Source organism: Nannizzia gypsea, genomic scaffold (assembly GCF_000150975.2).
Source record: "Nannizzia gypsea CBS 118893 supercont1.4 genomic scaffold, whole genome shotgun sequence".
Lineage (NCBI taxonomy): Eukaryota > Fungi > Ascomycota > Eurotiomycetes > Onygenales > Arthrodermataceae > Nannizzia > Nannizzia gypsea.
Window position 1 is genome coordinate 2,312,573 of NW_003345198.1, and position 15,386 is coordinate 2,327,958.

The 15,386-nt window shown below is 49.7% G+C and overlaps 9 protein-coding genes across 9 annotated transcripts; 4 read left to right on the forward strand and 5 right to left on the reverse strand.

Moving 5' to 3' along the window:
• Positions 1 to 375: 375 nt before the first annotated feature.
• MGYG_05564 (hypothetical protein) lies at positions 376 to 879 on the forward strand (the record flags this gene model as incomplete). The annotated part of the gene is made up of 2 exons (XM_003172931.1): positions 376 to 584; positions 795 to 879. The coding sequence occupies 2 exons, from the start codon at positions 376 to 378 to the stop codon at positions 877 to 879; spliced, it is 294 nt and encodes a 97-aa protein (XP_003172979.1).
• A 291-nt stretch (positions 880 to 1,170) lies between these two features.
• Positions 1,171 to 1,804, reverse strand: MGYG_05565 (hypothetical protein; the record flags this gene model as incomplete). Its single annotated transcript, XM_003172932.1, has 3 exons — positions 1,171 to 1,288; positions 1,368 to 1,654; positions 1,700 to 1,804. The coding sequence occupies 3 exons, from the start codon at positions 1,802 to 1,804 to the stop codon at positions 1,171 to 1,173; spliced, it is 510 nt and encodes a 169-aa protein (XP_003172980.1).
• Positions 1,805 to 3,566: 1,762 nt separating this feature from the next.
• MGYG_05566 (phosphoadenosine phosphosulfate reductase) lies at positions 3,567 to 4,815 on the reverse strand (the record flags this gene model as incomplete). Its single annotated transcript, XM_003172933.1, has 2 exons — positions 3,567 to 4,300; positions 4,368 to 4,815. The coding sequence occupies 2 exons, from the start codon at positions 4,813 to 4,815 to the stop codon at positions 3,567 to 3,569; spliced, it is 1,182 nt and encodes a 393-aa protein (XP_003172981.1).
• Positions 4,816 to 5,328: 513 nt separating this feature from the next.
• On the reverse strand, positions 5,329 to 5,983 carry MGYG_05567 (hypothetical protein; the record flags this gene model as incomplete). The annotated part of the gene is made up of 4 exons (XM_003172934.1): positions 5,329 to 5,412; positions 5,621 to 5,846; positions 5,888 to 5,935; positions 5,976 to 5,983. 4 exons carry the CDS (start codon positions 5,981 to 5,983, stop codon positions 5,329 to 5,331), a joined length of 366 nt encoding a protein of 121 aa, XP_003172982.1.
• Positions 5,984 to 6,372: 389 nt separating this feature from the next.
• MGYG_05568 (phosphoserine phosphatase) lies at positions 6,373 to 7,922 on the forward strand (the record flags this gene model as incomplete). The annotated part of the gene is made up of 3 exons (XM_003172935.1): positions 6,373 to 7,122; positions 7,198 to 7,455; positions 7,551 to 7,922. 3 exons carry the CDS (start codon positions 6,373 to 6,375, stop codon positions 7,920 to 7,922), a joined length of 1,380 nt encoding a protein of 459 aa, XP_003172983.1.
• Positions 7,923 to 8,007: 85 nt separating this feature from the next.
• Positions 8,008 to 9,249, reverse strand: MGYG_05569 (lipoyl synthase; the record flags this gene model as incomplete). Its single annotated transcript, XM_003172936.1, has 1 exon — positions 8,008 to 9,249. One exon carries the CDS (start codon positions 9,247 to 9,249, stop codon positions 8,008 to 8,010), a length of 1,242 nt encoding a protein of 413 aa, XP_003172984.1.
• Positions 9,250 to 9,717: 468 nt separating this feature from the next.
• On the forward strand, positions 9,718 to 11,533 carry MGYG_05570 (hypothetical protein; the record flags this gene model as incomplete). The annotated part of the gene is made up of 2 exons (XM_003172937.1): positions 9,718 to 10,059; positions 10,118 to 11,533. The coding sequence occupies 2 exons, from the start codon at positions 9,718 to 9,720 to the stop codon at positions 11,531 to 11,533; spliced, it is 1,758 nt and encodes a 585-aa protein (XP_003172985.1).
• A 1,574-nt stretch (positions 11,534 to 13,107) lies between these two features.
• MGYG_05571 (hypothetical protein) lies at positions 13,108 to 13,722 on the forward strand (the record flags this gene model as incomplete). The annotated part of the gene is made up of 1 exon (XM_003172938.1): positions 13,108 to 13,722. One exon carries the CDS (start codon positions 13,108 to 13,110, stop codon positions 13,720 to 13,722), a length of 615 nt encoding a protein of 204 aa, XP_003172986.1.
• A 448-nt stretch (positions 13,723 to 14,170) lies between these two features.
• On the reverse strand, positions 14,171 to 15,034 carry MGYG_05572 (deoxyribose-phosphate aldolase 2; the record flags this gene model as incomplete). The annotated part of the gene is made up of 1 exon (XM_003172939.1): positions 14,171 to 15,034. One exon carries the CDS (start codon positions 15,032 to 15,034, stop codon positions 14,171 to 14,173), a length of 864 nt encoding a protein of 287 aa, XP_003172987.1.
• Between the last annotated feature and the right edge of the window lie 352 nt (positions 15,035 to 15,386).

The window sequence follows — 15,386 nt, forward strand, 5'->3', positions numbered from 1 at the left end:
ACAGCGTGCAAGGTCAAAAAAGAGTGTTTAAAAAACCGAAAGTAAGCGGCAAGACTTCTAACTTCATCAAGAAGGTCAGCGCTAATCAGATAACAATCTTCCAGGTTGAGAAAGTGAAAATATCAATATATTCAGGTCATGCTTCAGCGCTTTAGGGGGTGAATTTTGCAGAGAAGACGGGAGTGGACCAGGAGAATGCATCGGAAGACCCACGGCCTGAGAAGCAGGCAAGCCTGGTCAAACCTGGAGTGAGTTTGCGAGGAAGTATAAGTAAGTTAGGTATAAGATTGATGAGAACAGAGATTAAAATGCATCTGGCGGTTCTTGAGAGTAGTATCGATATTTGTCCGGGGTTCACGAGCGAGGAGCATGAACATGGGATCGGAAGCTTCGGTCGGCATGCCATATACGGGGCAAGGAGTATGTATACGGGAGTATGGAGGAGGGGAAAGGAAAGGGGGTTTGGAATACGGTATGAGCGGGTTCGCTGGGGGTTGTACGGAGTACCGTTTCTCCCTCCATGAACCACGGGAAGATGGAAGACAGCCCACGGGACAGAGGCAAGAGGGACCTCCCGATATCTGGTACATAGCCGGTGTATCCGTCGACTGAAACCTATCACGTCCCGGGTGAAAGCATATGTATCTCCCGTAACTACATATGTAGCGAATATATAGCACTTCATGATAGTGAGAAAGAGGAGAATAATGAGAGTCGGAGGTTAAGTAAGTGTCAGATATGAGGATCATCGAGAAGAAGATCATCGGGAAGAGCTAATCTCCGCACGCTCCAAGGGTCGGCGCATCAGCGATCTTCGTCCATGGCTGGAAATGGAGAGCAGAGAGACAAGGGAGAGGCCTTCTGGAAAAGTTCGACTAGTTCGACTTATGTTCACGTTGGCCCTGCAGGCTCGTGTTTCGCCTGTTTCGATGATGGGCAAGGAGGCCCCAGAATAGTGGAATATAGGACATGGGTCATGGATTGGCGACAGCCTGGGCGTTGACATACAAAGCAAGCCGACGGCTAGCGTAGTGAGGCCACGAGAAAGAGTTGAAAAAAAGAAGGGAGGCCACTGGTGAGCATGCAGGTTCATCAAGGTTAGAGATGCAGACAGGTGGACGATCATCCGAGACTAAGCATTGCCACAGAGTCAGCATGGTCAAGCACCGTCTAGTACGACCAGCATAGCCCGACATGCTCGTATTGTTCGTTATTATAGACAGGTGGTCCAGGTCGAGGTTCGAGATGGCTCTTCAGGAGGTTGTCCGGAGTGTCGTTTGAAGGAAGTCTGATATCCACCGGAAGGATTACGAAGATTAGTTCGTGTCGATATATCGAGCTCCCTGCCAGGCGCAGGTGAAACGAACCGTCTCTTCGTCCTCTTCGTCTGCGTCTCCCTCCAGCTTACAACCTGGTTCGGTGGAGATTGAAACGAGTAATTGTTGAAACTTCTGTTCCATCTCCAAGACAGTCGGGCCCGTAGAGGCTCCATGTCCACCATGCCCACCGGCTCTCCATCTTGGTTCCATGTCTGTCTTCCCCCCTGCCACGCGGGGTGCAGGAAGGAAGAAAGGAACGCAGAATCGCTGCCCAGAGATAATCGTCTTGTCTTGCCTCGAGTGAAGCCGTAGTTGTGATTGCTGGGCCCCGTTATCTATGCAACGCTCGATGGAATCATCATCAGGCCGAATATAAATACCAAGCGAACACGCAGGTTAAGCATCCGCCCAGCCAGGCAGCATGTCCGTTCATCGGTCCGTCCTCGCTCAGCTGCGTCGCTCGCTGCCAGCATGTGTGTCTCCATATGTGAGCGAGAAGGGAGGCCGAAGATTGCGGTCCGCAAGGGATGCCGAGTCACTTGCAAAAATCGCCCTATAACTAATCCAAGATGCAAAAACAAGCCAGCGGTGGTAGCAAGTTTCTTTGCAGGCCAAGCTCTGGGCGCATCAGGCACGGAAGACAGGGTGCTTTTTGTAGTTAATGTTGTTTTTGCATCTATCCAGATACGAGGTGTACGTGGATGTTGGGGGTTGAAGTTCGCCTGTTGCCCTGTAGATTTTGGTCGCTGCACCAGCATCAAGCAGCAGAAAAGAAGCAGATAGACGAAGAGGCAGACGAAGAACGAGACATAAGGGTTACATCTGCAACGCTGTTCTGTCGCCTGTTCTATTAATATACAGACTGACCCGGAACGTCTTCGTCTTCGTCTTCGTCTTTGCTTTTTTGCATGCTCAGGGCCTCAAGAGACGAACTGCGATACGAGTCGTTCGCCTTCGCCAGGTTACGTCGCAGTCCACAGCAAAGACTCATAGGTACCATAGATATACTGATTGACTGGTTCTTTGACTGCGCGAGTCATCACTGGATAAGAAGCGACCAGAGGATCAAGCCAGCGGGCTTCGCCTCTTCCGTATCCAAGGCATGCAGCGCCAGTCTGCCCTCGCTCTTCTCCCGTAGCCTGTGTCGATCGTGCAGCCTGTCAAGAGTCAGAGCTTCTTCTTCGTCTGCTTCTTCTTCTTCCAGATCCTCTAGATGCTTGCTTTTTCTCAGTTTTGCTTCGTCTTCGTTCGTCAAGTTGGCGGTGCTGGCGGTGCTGGCGGTGCTCGCGTCGCTGCAAAACCCCCTATTCGCCCTCTGCAGCCCCCGATCAGCAAACGGGAAATATATAAAGATCCCATGTGTGAGACACAGCCAATGATAATTACTACATCATAGGGACCTGATCAGCCTGGGAAAAAGAACGAAGGTTGCAAAACTCCATGCATGGCGCAGGTCGGCGAAATGGTGACTGGACCGGCCTAAGGAGGAGACGTCAGTTCGTACCCATTCAAGCAGACAAAACTAATAAAAGAAGCATTATTACATTGGAAATGAGTAATTTGGCATCTGGAACATCTCATATCATATTTCATTTCATCGTTTGTCATCCTGCTGCCCGACGTGTGGGATAATTGCAGTGTGGAGGAATAAAGGATGGGATGTTATATGTAAGAGGCTGCAGGGGTGCCACAGGAATTATACTCTACATCCAAGTACAGGGAACATGGGACATCAATCCTCCTCAGCTCGACCAGCGGACGAGGAGTCACTCGAGCGAACCTGCGTCCTTGCTGAGAAGTACCTCCATGGATAGGGCGCTGATCTGTACAACGAAGAATGCTTGATCGATCGTCCGCAGTCATTTTGGTGTCTTGTCTCTTCCTTCACCGATATCAGCCTCAAGCAGAAACAAGCGATTTGATGAGATCAAGAGTTGCTTGTAATTAATAGTTATATATATAAGACGGACGAGAATGATTTTTAAATGCTTTTCCATTGGTGGATTAAAGAACATTCTAAGTATGTATAAGTAATAGATAATATGTAAAAGATCGCCAATTCCAGACAGGCGAAGAGAGCGAGCAGGCACCGAAAGGAAAAATGAAATAAAATCAAAGAAATCTTAAACGCCGGGAACTCAGTGTATCATCGATAGGAAATGAGACGAATCGGGGGAATATGGACATGAAGGGAATAATATGCAAGGAAGTAAATGCGTGATTAAAGAGAAGCATGAGAAAACAAGACTAGGCAACGACCTGGAGAGCCTCGTTGACGGCCTCCTCTTGCTTCTTTCGCTCTTGTTCCATGAGGAACTGGGCGTACTTGGATCGGGGGTTGTGGATACCACACTCGGTCTTAGCCTGGCCCTTCCATCGGCCGGAGCGCTCGTCCTCTCCCTTAGCAACGGGCTGGGTGGAGTGGTAGTCACCGACGGACTTGTAGCCGCGATCGAGAAGGACGTTGTATCGGAGGTTGCGGCGGTTGACGTAGTCCTTGACCTGGTCAAAGTTCCAGTTGGCGAGAGGGTTGATCTTGATGAGACCGGCCTCGTCGACCTCGATGATATCCATGTTGCCGCGCTTAGCGCCCTGGCTGCGGCGACGGCCGGTAAGCATAGCAGTGACACCGAGCTCGCGGTAGGCGCGCTGAGCAGGCTCGACCTTAGCGAGCCAGTCGTACAGCTCATCATTGGTTTTCCACAGCTCCTCACCGTGCTTAGCGGCAAACTCGGCGGCGTCGTTGCAGCCCTGGGGCTTGTAAACGTGAAGAGTGAGGTGAGGGTAGTCCTTTTGAATTCCATCACGGAGATCGATGGTCTCCTGGAAGTGGTGCAGGGTGTCGAAGAAGATAAGGTCTACCTGCTGGTGGCGGGGGATGTCAAGCTTGGAGAGCATATCAAGAATGACAAGTCCGGTCAAGCCAAAGGAGGTTGACTGGAAGAGACCAGGCAGAGAGGTAACACACCACTTAAGGACGTCTAAAGATCACTGTTAGTATATAATTCCTTTTTTTCTATTAGGGTGTAGTCTTAGAATAGAACATACCCTGTGGCTCGAGGAACTGGAGGCGCTGGTTAAGGAATTGAAGATGCTGCTTGGTGAAGATGAGCTCTGGGATGGGTTCTTCGTTGGCAACAGCAGAACCGGAGCCACTGGCGTATCCGGACTCGAGTTCCTTCTCCTTTGCATCCTCTACAGGAGCAGGAGCAGCTGGCTTCTCGAAGATCTCGTCGGCGGTAACGACGGGAGCTGAGACCGGCTCAGCGGCAACATCGTTGACCTCCTGGACGGTGGCTGGAGCAACCTCGAGAATGGGAGCGGTCTCTACAACAGTGACCTCCTTGACAGCCTCGACTGGGCCGTCAACGACAGCAGCTGGAGCATCAACAGCTGGGGCAGAAACGGGTTCCTGGACGGGAGCAGCGAAGCCCTCGACAACCTTGGTGACGACAATCTCGTCAACTGGTTCGTTGGAGTGGACAGAGGCAGGCATTGTGGTGGTTGTGGTGGTGTTGAATTTGTTATAAGTGTGGTGAAGTAGGAGGACTGGTACGGAAGCAAAGAAGATCAGCCAGACTAGCTGTTGCTGAAAGGATATAATTGAAGATATTGTTTTGAAGAGAGGAGAGTCTTGCTCTGTCGTTAATTGCTTGTTGATGATGGAGAGAAAGAGAAAAAGTAGGATCCAGATGGAGAGGAGACCCGTCCTATATAGACCGCCGGAGCGAGGGTTTTGATACGAACACATCAGAATGCTCCAAAGTGACGAAACGAACGAAACCGAAGAACGAGGACGAAACCTAGTCACAGCCTAGTCCCAGACCCTAGTCCGCTGTCACTTTCTCCTTCTCCTTCTCGTTCTTTTTTGCGGGACAAGATGAAGGACCATCGGCTCGCCGTGGACCTCGTCTTCATCCTGCTCTTTTTTTTTCACATCTCGACTTTTTTTCAGAGCTCCTCCTTGTGTTTCCGGGCCAGGGGCTGATGGGATCATGCCTGCTGCTTATCACGCAATCCACATTAAAGACTCCACGCTAGACCAGGGCCCATTTTTGCTTTTTCGTTGCTTTTTCTCCTTGCTTTTGCAGGCCTGAGTCAGCGAGATGCTGGAAGGTGAGAGGCAGAGGGAAGAGAGGCAGAGGCAGAAGCGCCAGATGCTATTCATAGAAGTGGTTCGTGGCTCGTGAAGAGCTTTCTGAGCTTGTTATAGAACTGGTTCGAGTGTCCACGGCTGAAAGGTACATCAGCCACGAAGGATCCGGTAGGCAGACAGCAGGAAGAGGGAGGCTCCCACTCACCGTTTGGAATCGAGGCAGCGCAAAAGGAGTGGCAGAGATGAGGTGGCGGCCTCGTGTTGGGCTACCGACGGTCGTAGAACAGCATCCATGTCGGCCATCAACTTCTGCATCCCTTGGTGTGTTTCTGTTTCTTCTCTGTTTCTGCTTTCTCTTCTGCTGTTTCTGTTGCTTCAACTTCCATGTCGTCGAATTTTCCTTTTTTTGCTTTTTGCAAAAGCGTGTTATTCTTTTTTGCAAAGTTAACCTTTTTTTTCTGCCACTTCTCACCGGCGTTGGCCGCGTGGGCCGAGGCTGAAAGTTAGATGGGTCACATGGCTAGGATAAAATAACACATTAGTAAGAAAATACTACTCACATAAGCATTTCCACCTTATCTAATCTCTTATCTAAGCCGATCCCCTGCTTCTGGTAAGTTCTTTTTTATTTTTTTAGGCGTTTTTGCTTCTTGCGATACTTCGAGCAGCTTGCGACAGACCTGACACTGCAGATACGGATATCCCAGGCGAAAAGAAAAGGCAGGGAGAACAGACGAGCTGGTCTTTGGGCCTTGTTGCAGGTTTTGCGGCTAGTTGGGGGGTTCTTCTCAGCTTTGGGAGAGCAGTCAGCCTGCAACATCGATCGCCGTCTGCTACCCGTTTCGTCCTTTGCTCCGAATAGGCCCTATCCTCTCATTCCTGCACATTTGACAGAGAGATATACTTAGATCGACGAGGAGAAAACGACAGTAGGAGCCAGGAGTCACAGCAGTCAGGATGTCGGAGAGAGCTCCTCGTGGCACCCGCCCCAGTCTCCGCCATGGTGCCCTCTCGCACTCGTTTATACACGATCACCAGCAGTACAAGCCTGCGGGCTCCCCGCCTTCCTACCAGCCGGAGCTTGGCGCCTCCATCTCGGGGACCCTGGAGGACCCCAAGGTCAAGGAGAGCGGCGTTGTACACTCGCTCTTCGGCGATGCTCTTGCTTCCCTGCCAGCAGACACTCCAAAACTAGTTGCAACCATCTTCTATATTGGCGACAAGAGCAACAATGCCGGCGGAATCAATAGCAACGTCAACAGCAATAAAAACTCCTCGGCTGATTTACCTACTGCTGAAGATCCCCTCGAGCCAACTGCTCCATCCTTGCCTCTGGATGCTCTCTATGGCAGCCATGTCTCCCAGCTGTGTCTGACCAGCTTTATACAGACAATCGAGAGCATCTCGCACCCGTACAGGCGCATGTCTAGCTCCCACAGATGTCTTGACAGGCAGGAAAACCCCCGCGTTGTCGAGGTCACCATCACACCACCACCGAGCGGTGAATATCTCTCCTTTGACGAGCTGCGCAAACATGAGAACATCTGGAGGTTTGAGCGAGCCTGGAACGTCGAGGTCGTCCTGCAGATGGAGAATGTCTGGCGGCGATACAAGCGCCTTGCTGTCTTCGACATGGACAGCACCCTCATCCAGCAGGAGGTGATCGACGAGATCGCCAGAGTCACCGGGGTAGAGAAGGAGGTCTCCGTATGTCTTTGACACAATATTGCGTTCCCTATTACGACAAATGGTATGAAATATTGGCGAGCTAATGGGGAGTAGGATATAACCGCCCGTGCTATGAATGGCGAGCTCGACTTCGAGGCGTCCCTTAAAGCTAGAGTAGCCCTACTCAAGGGAACGCCGGCAGATGTGTTCGACAGGCTCAAGTCCGTCATTACCATCTCTCCAGGCGCTCGAGAGCTTTGCGCCGCGCTCAAGAAGCTCGGATACAAGACCGCAGTTCTCAGTGGTGGATTTCAGCCACTCGCTGACTTTCTCGCCGATCAACTGGGCTTGGATTATGCAGTTGCAAACCACGTACATCTCACCTCGTTTGTTGCGCTTTGTGCCATTTTGCTTCTTTGCTTGCTGAGTTGGTACCTGCATTTACTAATTAATACTCCGTATTCCAGCTCGTAATCGATGAAACCACCCAGACACTCACCGGCACCCTCTCACCCGATCATCCAATAGTAGACGCTAAGCAGAAACGCTCGCTACTTCGAGCTCTTGCACTTAAGAACGGCATAGATATGTCTCAAACTCTCGCGGTAGGTGACGGTGCTAATGATCTGCTTATGCTAAAGGAGGCGGGGTTGGGAGTTGCATGGTGTGCAAAGAGCATGGTGCAGTTGGAAGCACCAACGAAACTGAACGGAGAGTCTCTCTCTGATATCTTGTACCTTCTCGGTTTGAGCGAGCAGGAGGCCCAGTCGTTGACTGCGAGACAGTCTGTCGACGAGTCGTCGATGAAAGGATTGACCATAACAGAGCGGCCCTCATAGTAGAAATTGTTTTCTCTGCTTGGTATCCAAAAGAAACGTACATGATGATTGAAGCGCTACTATACAACTCCTAAAAAAGCTCAACTTACAACAGAACATTCTTCTCTTTCACATCGTCCTTTGTTTTCTCTGCTGGACCGCCAATTCTCTCCTTGGCTCTCTTCTTCAGCACGTTCTCGATAAACGCCTCTCCAGCCTTGTAACTACTTCTCACCAACGGGCCGCTGGCACAGTATAGGAAGCCCATCTCCAAGGCCTTTTCCTTCCACATGTCAAATACATCAGGCCGCACGTACTCGTGGACAGCCATATGTCTCTTCGTAGGCCTCATGTACTGGCCAAACGTAACAACGTCAACCTGTGATGCACGCAACTGTTTCAACGCATCTAGAACTTGCTCCTCAGTCTCTCCGAGTCCCAACATCATACTAGTCTTCGTAATAAGATCCGGATTCGCAGCCTTGGCCGCACGTAGGACAGAGAGCGACTTTTGGAATCCGGCTCGTCTATCTCGAACAAATGGCGTCAAAGCCTCGACAGTCTCAACGTTATGCGCAAACACGTCCAATCCAGACTTGGCCATCAGCGACACCATGTCCAGATTCCCGTCGAAATCACCAGTAAGGCATTCAACAAGGATATTAGGTGCCTTGCTCTTGATTCGTCGTACCGTCTCAGCGAAATGTCTTGCTCCAGAGTCTGCCAGATCATCTCTGTCCACGGCCGTGAGCACAACGTAGCCTAGTCCCCATCTCGATAGTGCCTCTGCCGTATTCTCTGGCTCATGCGGATCAAGTGGAGGAGGAGTACGGGATGTCTTCACGCTGCAGAATCGGCATCCGCGTGTACATGTGTCACCCATCAGCATGATGGTAGCTGTTGCCGCCGCCTTGGACCCTCCACCCCAACACTCGGAAATGTTCGGACATCGGGCCTCCTCGCAGACTGTATGCAGGTTTAGCCCTCGGAGATCGTTCTTTATCTTCTTATATGACGATGAGTCTGGGATGGATGTTTTCAGCCACGACGGGAGCCGGGTAATTTCTTTCTTTTTGCCGGGTGGGCCAACAAGGGCGGTTTTGAGAACGTATGCTTCTTCGGGAGAGAGAGGAGCTTCGGCTGCTCCGCCTACAAAGTCGGAGAATGATGGGCCTTTATTCAGCTTGTCTTTGAATGTCGTCGGGGCCCTTCTGTTTGTAGGCTTTGCGTCTCCGGTTGATGACTCCGGACTGGTCGTTGCGTATGTGCGGGAGCTTGTGATGGATCGGAGGATTTGAGAGCTGGCCACGCGGATACGGGCTGCTGTACAAACTGTATTCGACGCCATTATAATGACGATATTCAATGCTGGCCGTTGGTTGCAGTATGTATTTTCGGTCTGTTCGGGAAAGAAAAAAAGTTGAGACGGGGAAGTTGAAATGGCGCCGATTTGATTGGCGGATTATATATTTTCCACTAACGTGCCAGTAGCGGCGAGGTCAGGGGCTACAAAGGGCTCGGAAAGTGATAGATGGCTGTGTATAATGCCTTTTCTATTGATATACTAGAAACATTAATGTATCCATCTTGTTTGCTGCTTCGCCTTGTCGTTTGGATAAAAATATGCAAGTTGAAAAAAGCTTTTGAGGAACTGATTGATAAGATCTTGCCTTGATCTTATCAGCGGATCTAGGTTGCTCCGATAAACTCTAAATTTTACCAGCCGAAGAAGAAAAAAGTTGATAGCTTGGAGATGAGACAAACACCCCCTACAAGATACCAATTCCCAGCGATATAGCGCTGCCTCCTTCTCATGATGCTGTCTGAATCCTTTATCGCGTCACTACTGACATCCAATTCCACGCACACGACCTCCTCCACCCTTAAAGATGTCGGCATTTGCGTGCATGAATTTAGACCCAACCCGACCATTCAGCTAGGCTTGAAGAAAAGCACCACAGAGCCCAATTGCTTAGCCGTAAATAAGAGCCACATATTCGCGGTGCAATCGGGACGGGCTGTTGTGCATGTATATAGCAGGGAACGAAATAATCATGAAGCTACCGTGCCGTTCCCGGAGCGGATACGAAGTATCGCACTCGCGGGGGAGGGGATACTCGTTCTAGGAACACAAGGTGGTAAGCTGATTCTGTGGGAGGTATGCACCCATCCAATTCAACCCCGATATATTGAAAATCGCTAATAAAATGGACTAGATTTGCACTGGAAGACAAGTAATGACAACAGCAACCCATCTACAACCCATCACATCCCTTGTCGTCGACCCAACGAATAATTTTATTCTGTCAGGCTCGGAGGACTCCAGCGTGCATGTATGGTCTCTTCCAGATCTCATCACCTTCTCTAAACCGTCATCAGCCGATAAATCTCTATCAGCAACATATTCTCACTCTCCAATAAGAACCATCTCCAACCACACGACCGCAATCACCAGCATAGCAGTGGGACACAGCATAAACCGGTCAAATATCGCAATATCTGCTTCACAAGATGGAACGGCACTTATTTGGGAATATCGAACCGGCAATATCCTGCACACCTACCTTCTTCCCTCGCGGCCTCTGTGCCTCACGGTCGACCCTGCAGATCGCGGATTCTACGTCGGTTACGAGGATGGCAGCGTCCAGTTGATCGATTTTTTCAAAACTCCATCCGTACAACATCTTCTCCACGACACAGACCATCAGAGCACACCCACACAACTATCGGTGGGTGATAAATGGCCACCCCCATCCTCTGAGTTGGGTGCCACCCTTTGCTTGTCCCTGTCGTACGATGGAACAAGCCTTTTGACGGGCCACAGGAGCGGCGCCGTCGCGTCTTGGGATGTCGGCCGAGCGAGATATGCAGCCTCAATCGCAAGCCTAAACTCCCCTGTCACTAATCTACATATGCTTGTCCCAGAAGGATTACCCCAGAAAGTAAGCAGTGTTGCCATCCATCAAATAGTTAAACCGCGATTAGATCATACCACGGCAGGTGGGCAGGCATCAGATGCAGTGCCTGCGACATACCACGTCAATGTGCATTTAAATGGATCGCAGGCCACAGATCCTAGCATCCCTCCAAATGTTCTGGATGAATTTTCAGCTGCCTTGTCCCACCCAACATTCCCCGGCTCACGGATATCCGAGAGTCTGATCGATCTCAATTCAACTTCCGGAAATACCCCTACCAATAACAGTGCCGCCCCAGTCATTCCTCCAGAAGCTTCTCTTTGTCCGGCTAAGACGAAGGATGTGAAGTCACTAGAAGCAGAAATTAAATCTCTAAAAAGGCAACTCGCTGCTCACAGGGATGCCCACCAGGGAGACGTGACTGAGATTATCGCGCTGCGCGACGATAATCGTTACCTATCAGACTTGAGTGGCGAGCTGGTCGAGGAGCAGCTGACTGCACAGAATAAAGAGGTTAAAAATAGGGCTATGGCAAAAATCAGTGACCGGGCAGAACGGCAATTATGGTTTGACAGGGAGAAAAGGGGAATAAATGGCGATCAGTACAGGGCCGATCGAGATGTTAAGAAGCCCAGTAATGAGGGCAAAGATGAGGACGAGGATGAGAACGATGAAGAGGAGGAGGGCGATGAAGATGATGAGATGGATGATTAAATCATGCCATAGGGGAGTAATTGTGAAAGTATTGCGTTTATTTGCAAAAGATACCAGGGTGTATAAATCCCCTTATAGACCTGAGCACTAAAACAGTTGGTCAGAAATAATAGAGCCATTTTTTATCTCCGTTCCATGGCTTTAATATAACATACCATGGTATTTTCCTTTTGCCCGGCACCCAGTGGGCAGCGTGTTGGCCCCAAGGCAAAGGTCTCCAGGATATGGCTATTGCAGTTCCCTTTTCTAAGGAGGCTGGAAATCAAATGGCCTAACCCCCACAGCATGCGGTACCCCAGAATGGTAACAAATCAACCGTTCACCACAGTAGACTCAACTGCGCATTTATTCACTGATATACTTCCCAAACGCCCATTCCCTATACTTTGGCTCCGTGACCTTGAATAACAGAAGGTGAATCGAAATCCGCCTCATTCTTGGTTATCAGGGGTATCCCAAGAGACTTTCAATCTAAAAGTGTAATCACCAACCGTAGAGTGACTAAGTGTAGTTATTGAAGCCCCCATAACTATTGACAACCGATATGAATGATCTTAATCTCTCGCTTCATGAATTTCATCACTGTCTAGAATCCCCATTTGTTAGTGACTGATGGCTGGTAAAAGGAGTAGAAAGGAGAAAGGAGTCAATATTGCACGTGACAGCCTACTCTGTATACAAAAAGCCTGCGTCTTCTCACCAACAACACTGGAAGTCGATGCCATGGATAACTCAGGACAGCAGCAATAGCGGCAAGATATGGGATACCAGTTGATAGCGTGAGACAGATAGCCATGACAGGAATCTTAGATGGCTCTTTGATAACTCTAGCCGGTTTTGGGGGTGGGCTGGGCCACCTTCTCCTCCTTGGTATCAGGTTCCTGAAGATGTATCTCCTAAAAGCCAGAAGAAAGGGGCTGTTACTCTCTTGTTGAGCCCATAGATACCCATAGGAAGATACTTACAGCCATACCATATCCATATCACTTACTCCGATGGGCCCTCTCATCTTGTTTGCCTGGTGCTATAGGTCTCACTGTCTGCTTGATGAAGTTATACTATTTACTCAAGAAAGGGAATTGACAAGAATATCTTGTCCTTAACTGTGAAAACGGCATCAGACTGACGACTAAGCGATGAGAATATTCACACAGTACTGATAGGAAGAGGGTATATAACCCCCCAGGAATCGAAGGGTGTCTTCTTCCTTTACACCTTTCCCAGCTATCAAGACATCAAGATTCCTACCATTTATAGCATATCAAGCTATATAATCAGTTACCAAATCCACTTTATAGGGGATAAAGGCGCAACTACGATATATTAACGTCTACAAACTCGGATATCTATAGAAGCATACTGCCAAAGTGCTTCAAAGTCAATACCAAGGTATACCAAATTCTTGGAATATTCCTCAATATATCCCCTGCTCCATATCAAGCGGGAAATAGAGAATAACCTTATGAAAGAAGGTCATATAACTTACACCAGCACGGCCGGAATCTCCCCTGGCCTTAGGTATATATAAACCTGCTCCCGAGCAGCAAAGGAACAGTTCTACCAACGAGGTTACCATGTCGAACATCATAGCACCACTGGAACCTGGATCTTCTAGTACAAGAACTACACGACCACACAACATACCGAGAATGTTTGTCATCGAAATACTCTTAACCATAGCTTCCTTGCTGCTGGTAATTGTCTCTCTACTCTTAGAAGACCAAGAGGCGCATGCGCATCAACGGACAACACGCACCGAGCTATCAAATGACCCCAGCCTCGATACATCCACAGAAAACCTCTTCGAAGGTGCTGGAATAGATGGACCAGGAGCTCCCGAGAACGAGTCCTGGATAATGGAGTACCCTACACATCGATCCACATACCATTCATCTAACTCTTCTTCCGAAGACTCCTCCTCAGAAGACCCAGAAGAAGAAGTTATTCCAACACTGGAGGCCTTATGGGCTGATTGGAATCCAGAGCCGGAGCCTATAGACTACCCTGATCGACCAACTACTCCAGGGATATTGGAAACCGCTGTAGCTAACGATACGGGTTCCCTCTGGTCGGTATCAGGGAGTGATACAGAATCAAACCAGCTTTGGCCACCTCAGCCGGCTACCCCAAACAGCATACAGGACATCTTTAACCCGACCGGGGAGTTAGAGATGAGCGACATAGAGTGATACTATGCCCGAAGGCATTTACAGGAACGAGGAATACATGGCTATCTTCCGCCCAAGATAACCTGGTATTCTCCGTTTGCTTCATACTAATGAAGCATGAAAAGGTTTACTGTTTGTTTGCCTTAACCATTCTGCCGCTATGACTTTTACGCTACATTCACTACTCTTGGGTTTCATTGCCATTTACTACAAATGTTTTGGTCATTCAACTTATTCCATTTTTTTTTTCCAAATGCATGTGCTATGTATTTCCTTTCTTTTGTCAGGGTTACATGAGGATGTATTAAGCATTAGGAAGTCTGAGAATTAAGTCGTTGTCATTGAAGATTCCACTTAAGCTGATATTTGGTGCCCGGCCAGCCGAGACCATGCGCCGTAACTTGCCCTAAAAAACAATCGTAAACGAAAGAAAAGAGAAAGGATAAGAATCCTGCTTCCACTCCTGCTCCTAGTAGTCACCACTAGCGTCATCGGTAGCTTCGGTTTCTCCAGCGGAATCACCCAGGGCTTCCTTGACGATCTGCACTCCAGCACTAGCCCCGATTCTCGTTGCGCCAGCTTGGATCATCTTGATACAATCATCAGCAGTTCTGATTCCGCCGCTGGCCTTTACCTCCACGTCACCGTTGGAGCACGAGTCCACGACGGCACGCATCAAGGCGACGTTCTCTACCGTTGCGCCAGCGCCCTTGAAACCGGTGCTGGTTTTGACGAAGCGCGCGCCTCCCGCACATGCCAGCACACATCCGGCAATGATGTCGTCCCTGCTAAGCTGCGAAGTTTCCAGAATAACCTTGAGTTTCACTTCCGGCAGCCTCTGCTTGCTGGCGGTTCTGATCATGATGATGGCCTGGAAGGCATCGCTGAAGCGCCCGTGCTTGAGAAAAGGGTAGTTTATCACGATGTCAAGCTCGGTGGCGCCCTTTTCCATCGCGGTCCGGGCCTCGGCGATCATTTCTGGAATTGGATGGGTGCCCTCGTGGAAGCCGACGACACAGGCGACCGCGATACCTGTCCCCTGGAGGTTTTCCACTGAACGGGAAACCCACTCCAGTCTGACGCAGACAGCAGCGAATCCGTACTCCTTGGCCTCGGCGCACAATGCATCGATTTGGTCCTGGGTGGCAGTTTTGGCAAGAAGGGTATGGTCAATGGTCTTGGCAATCTCGGAGGGTGCAGGCTTGGAGTACTTGGAGGTGTCAATGGGGCCTGCGACTTTGGACTTTGCGCGCTGGACAAGCATCCTCCACTCGGCGTTTGATCGTGAAATAAGGTCCATCAGCTCCGTTGCTTCAGGGGGGGGGTCATCCATCTTGGATAGGTATCTCGGATACGTGGGAAACCGTTTGGCCGACAGCTTGACTGATTTCCCGGGTCAATTGGGGATCAGAATAGATGGCGTGGCGTGGAAGAAGTAGAAGCCTGTAGATGTAGATGTAGATGTAGAATGTAGAATGTAGATGGTCGATGTAGAAGAAGTTAGAAAAAACGAGACGGAGGAAGAAGAAACTCCCCCGCCTTTATTTGGGTTTCTCCGCGAGCGGCTATTGAGACACGTGACATGTCATCCGAGCCGACAGGCTTTATTTGGCCGCCTGCAGCTGGTGGCACATTTGTTATTGTGATTCAACGGGTGCGTTTGTTGCGCTCGCTGTCCCGTTTGG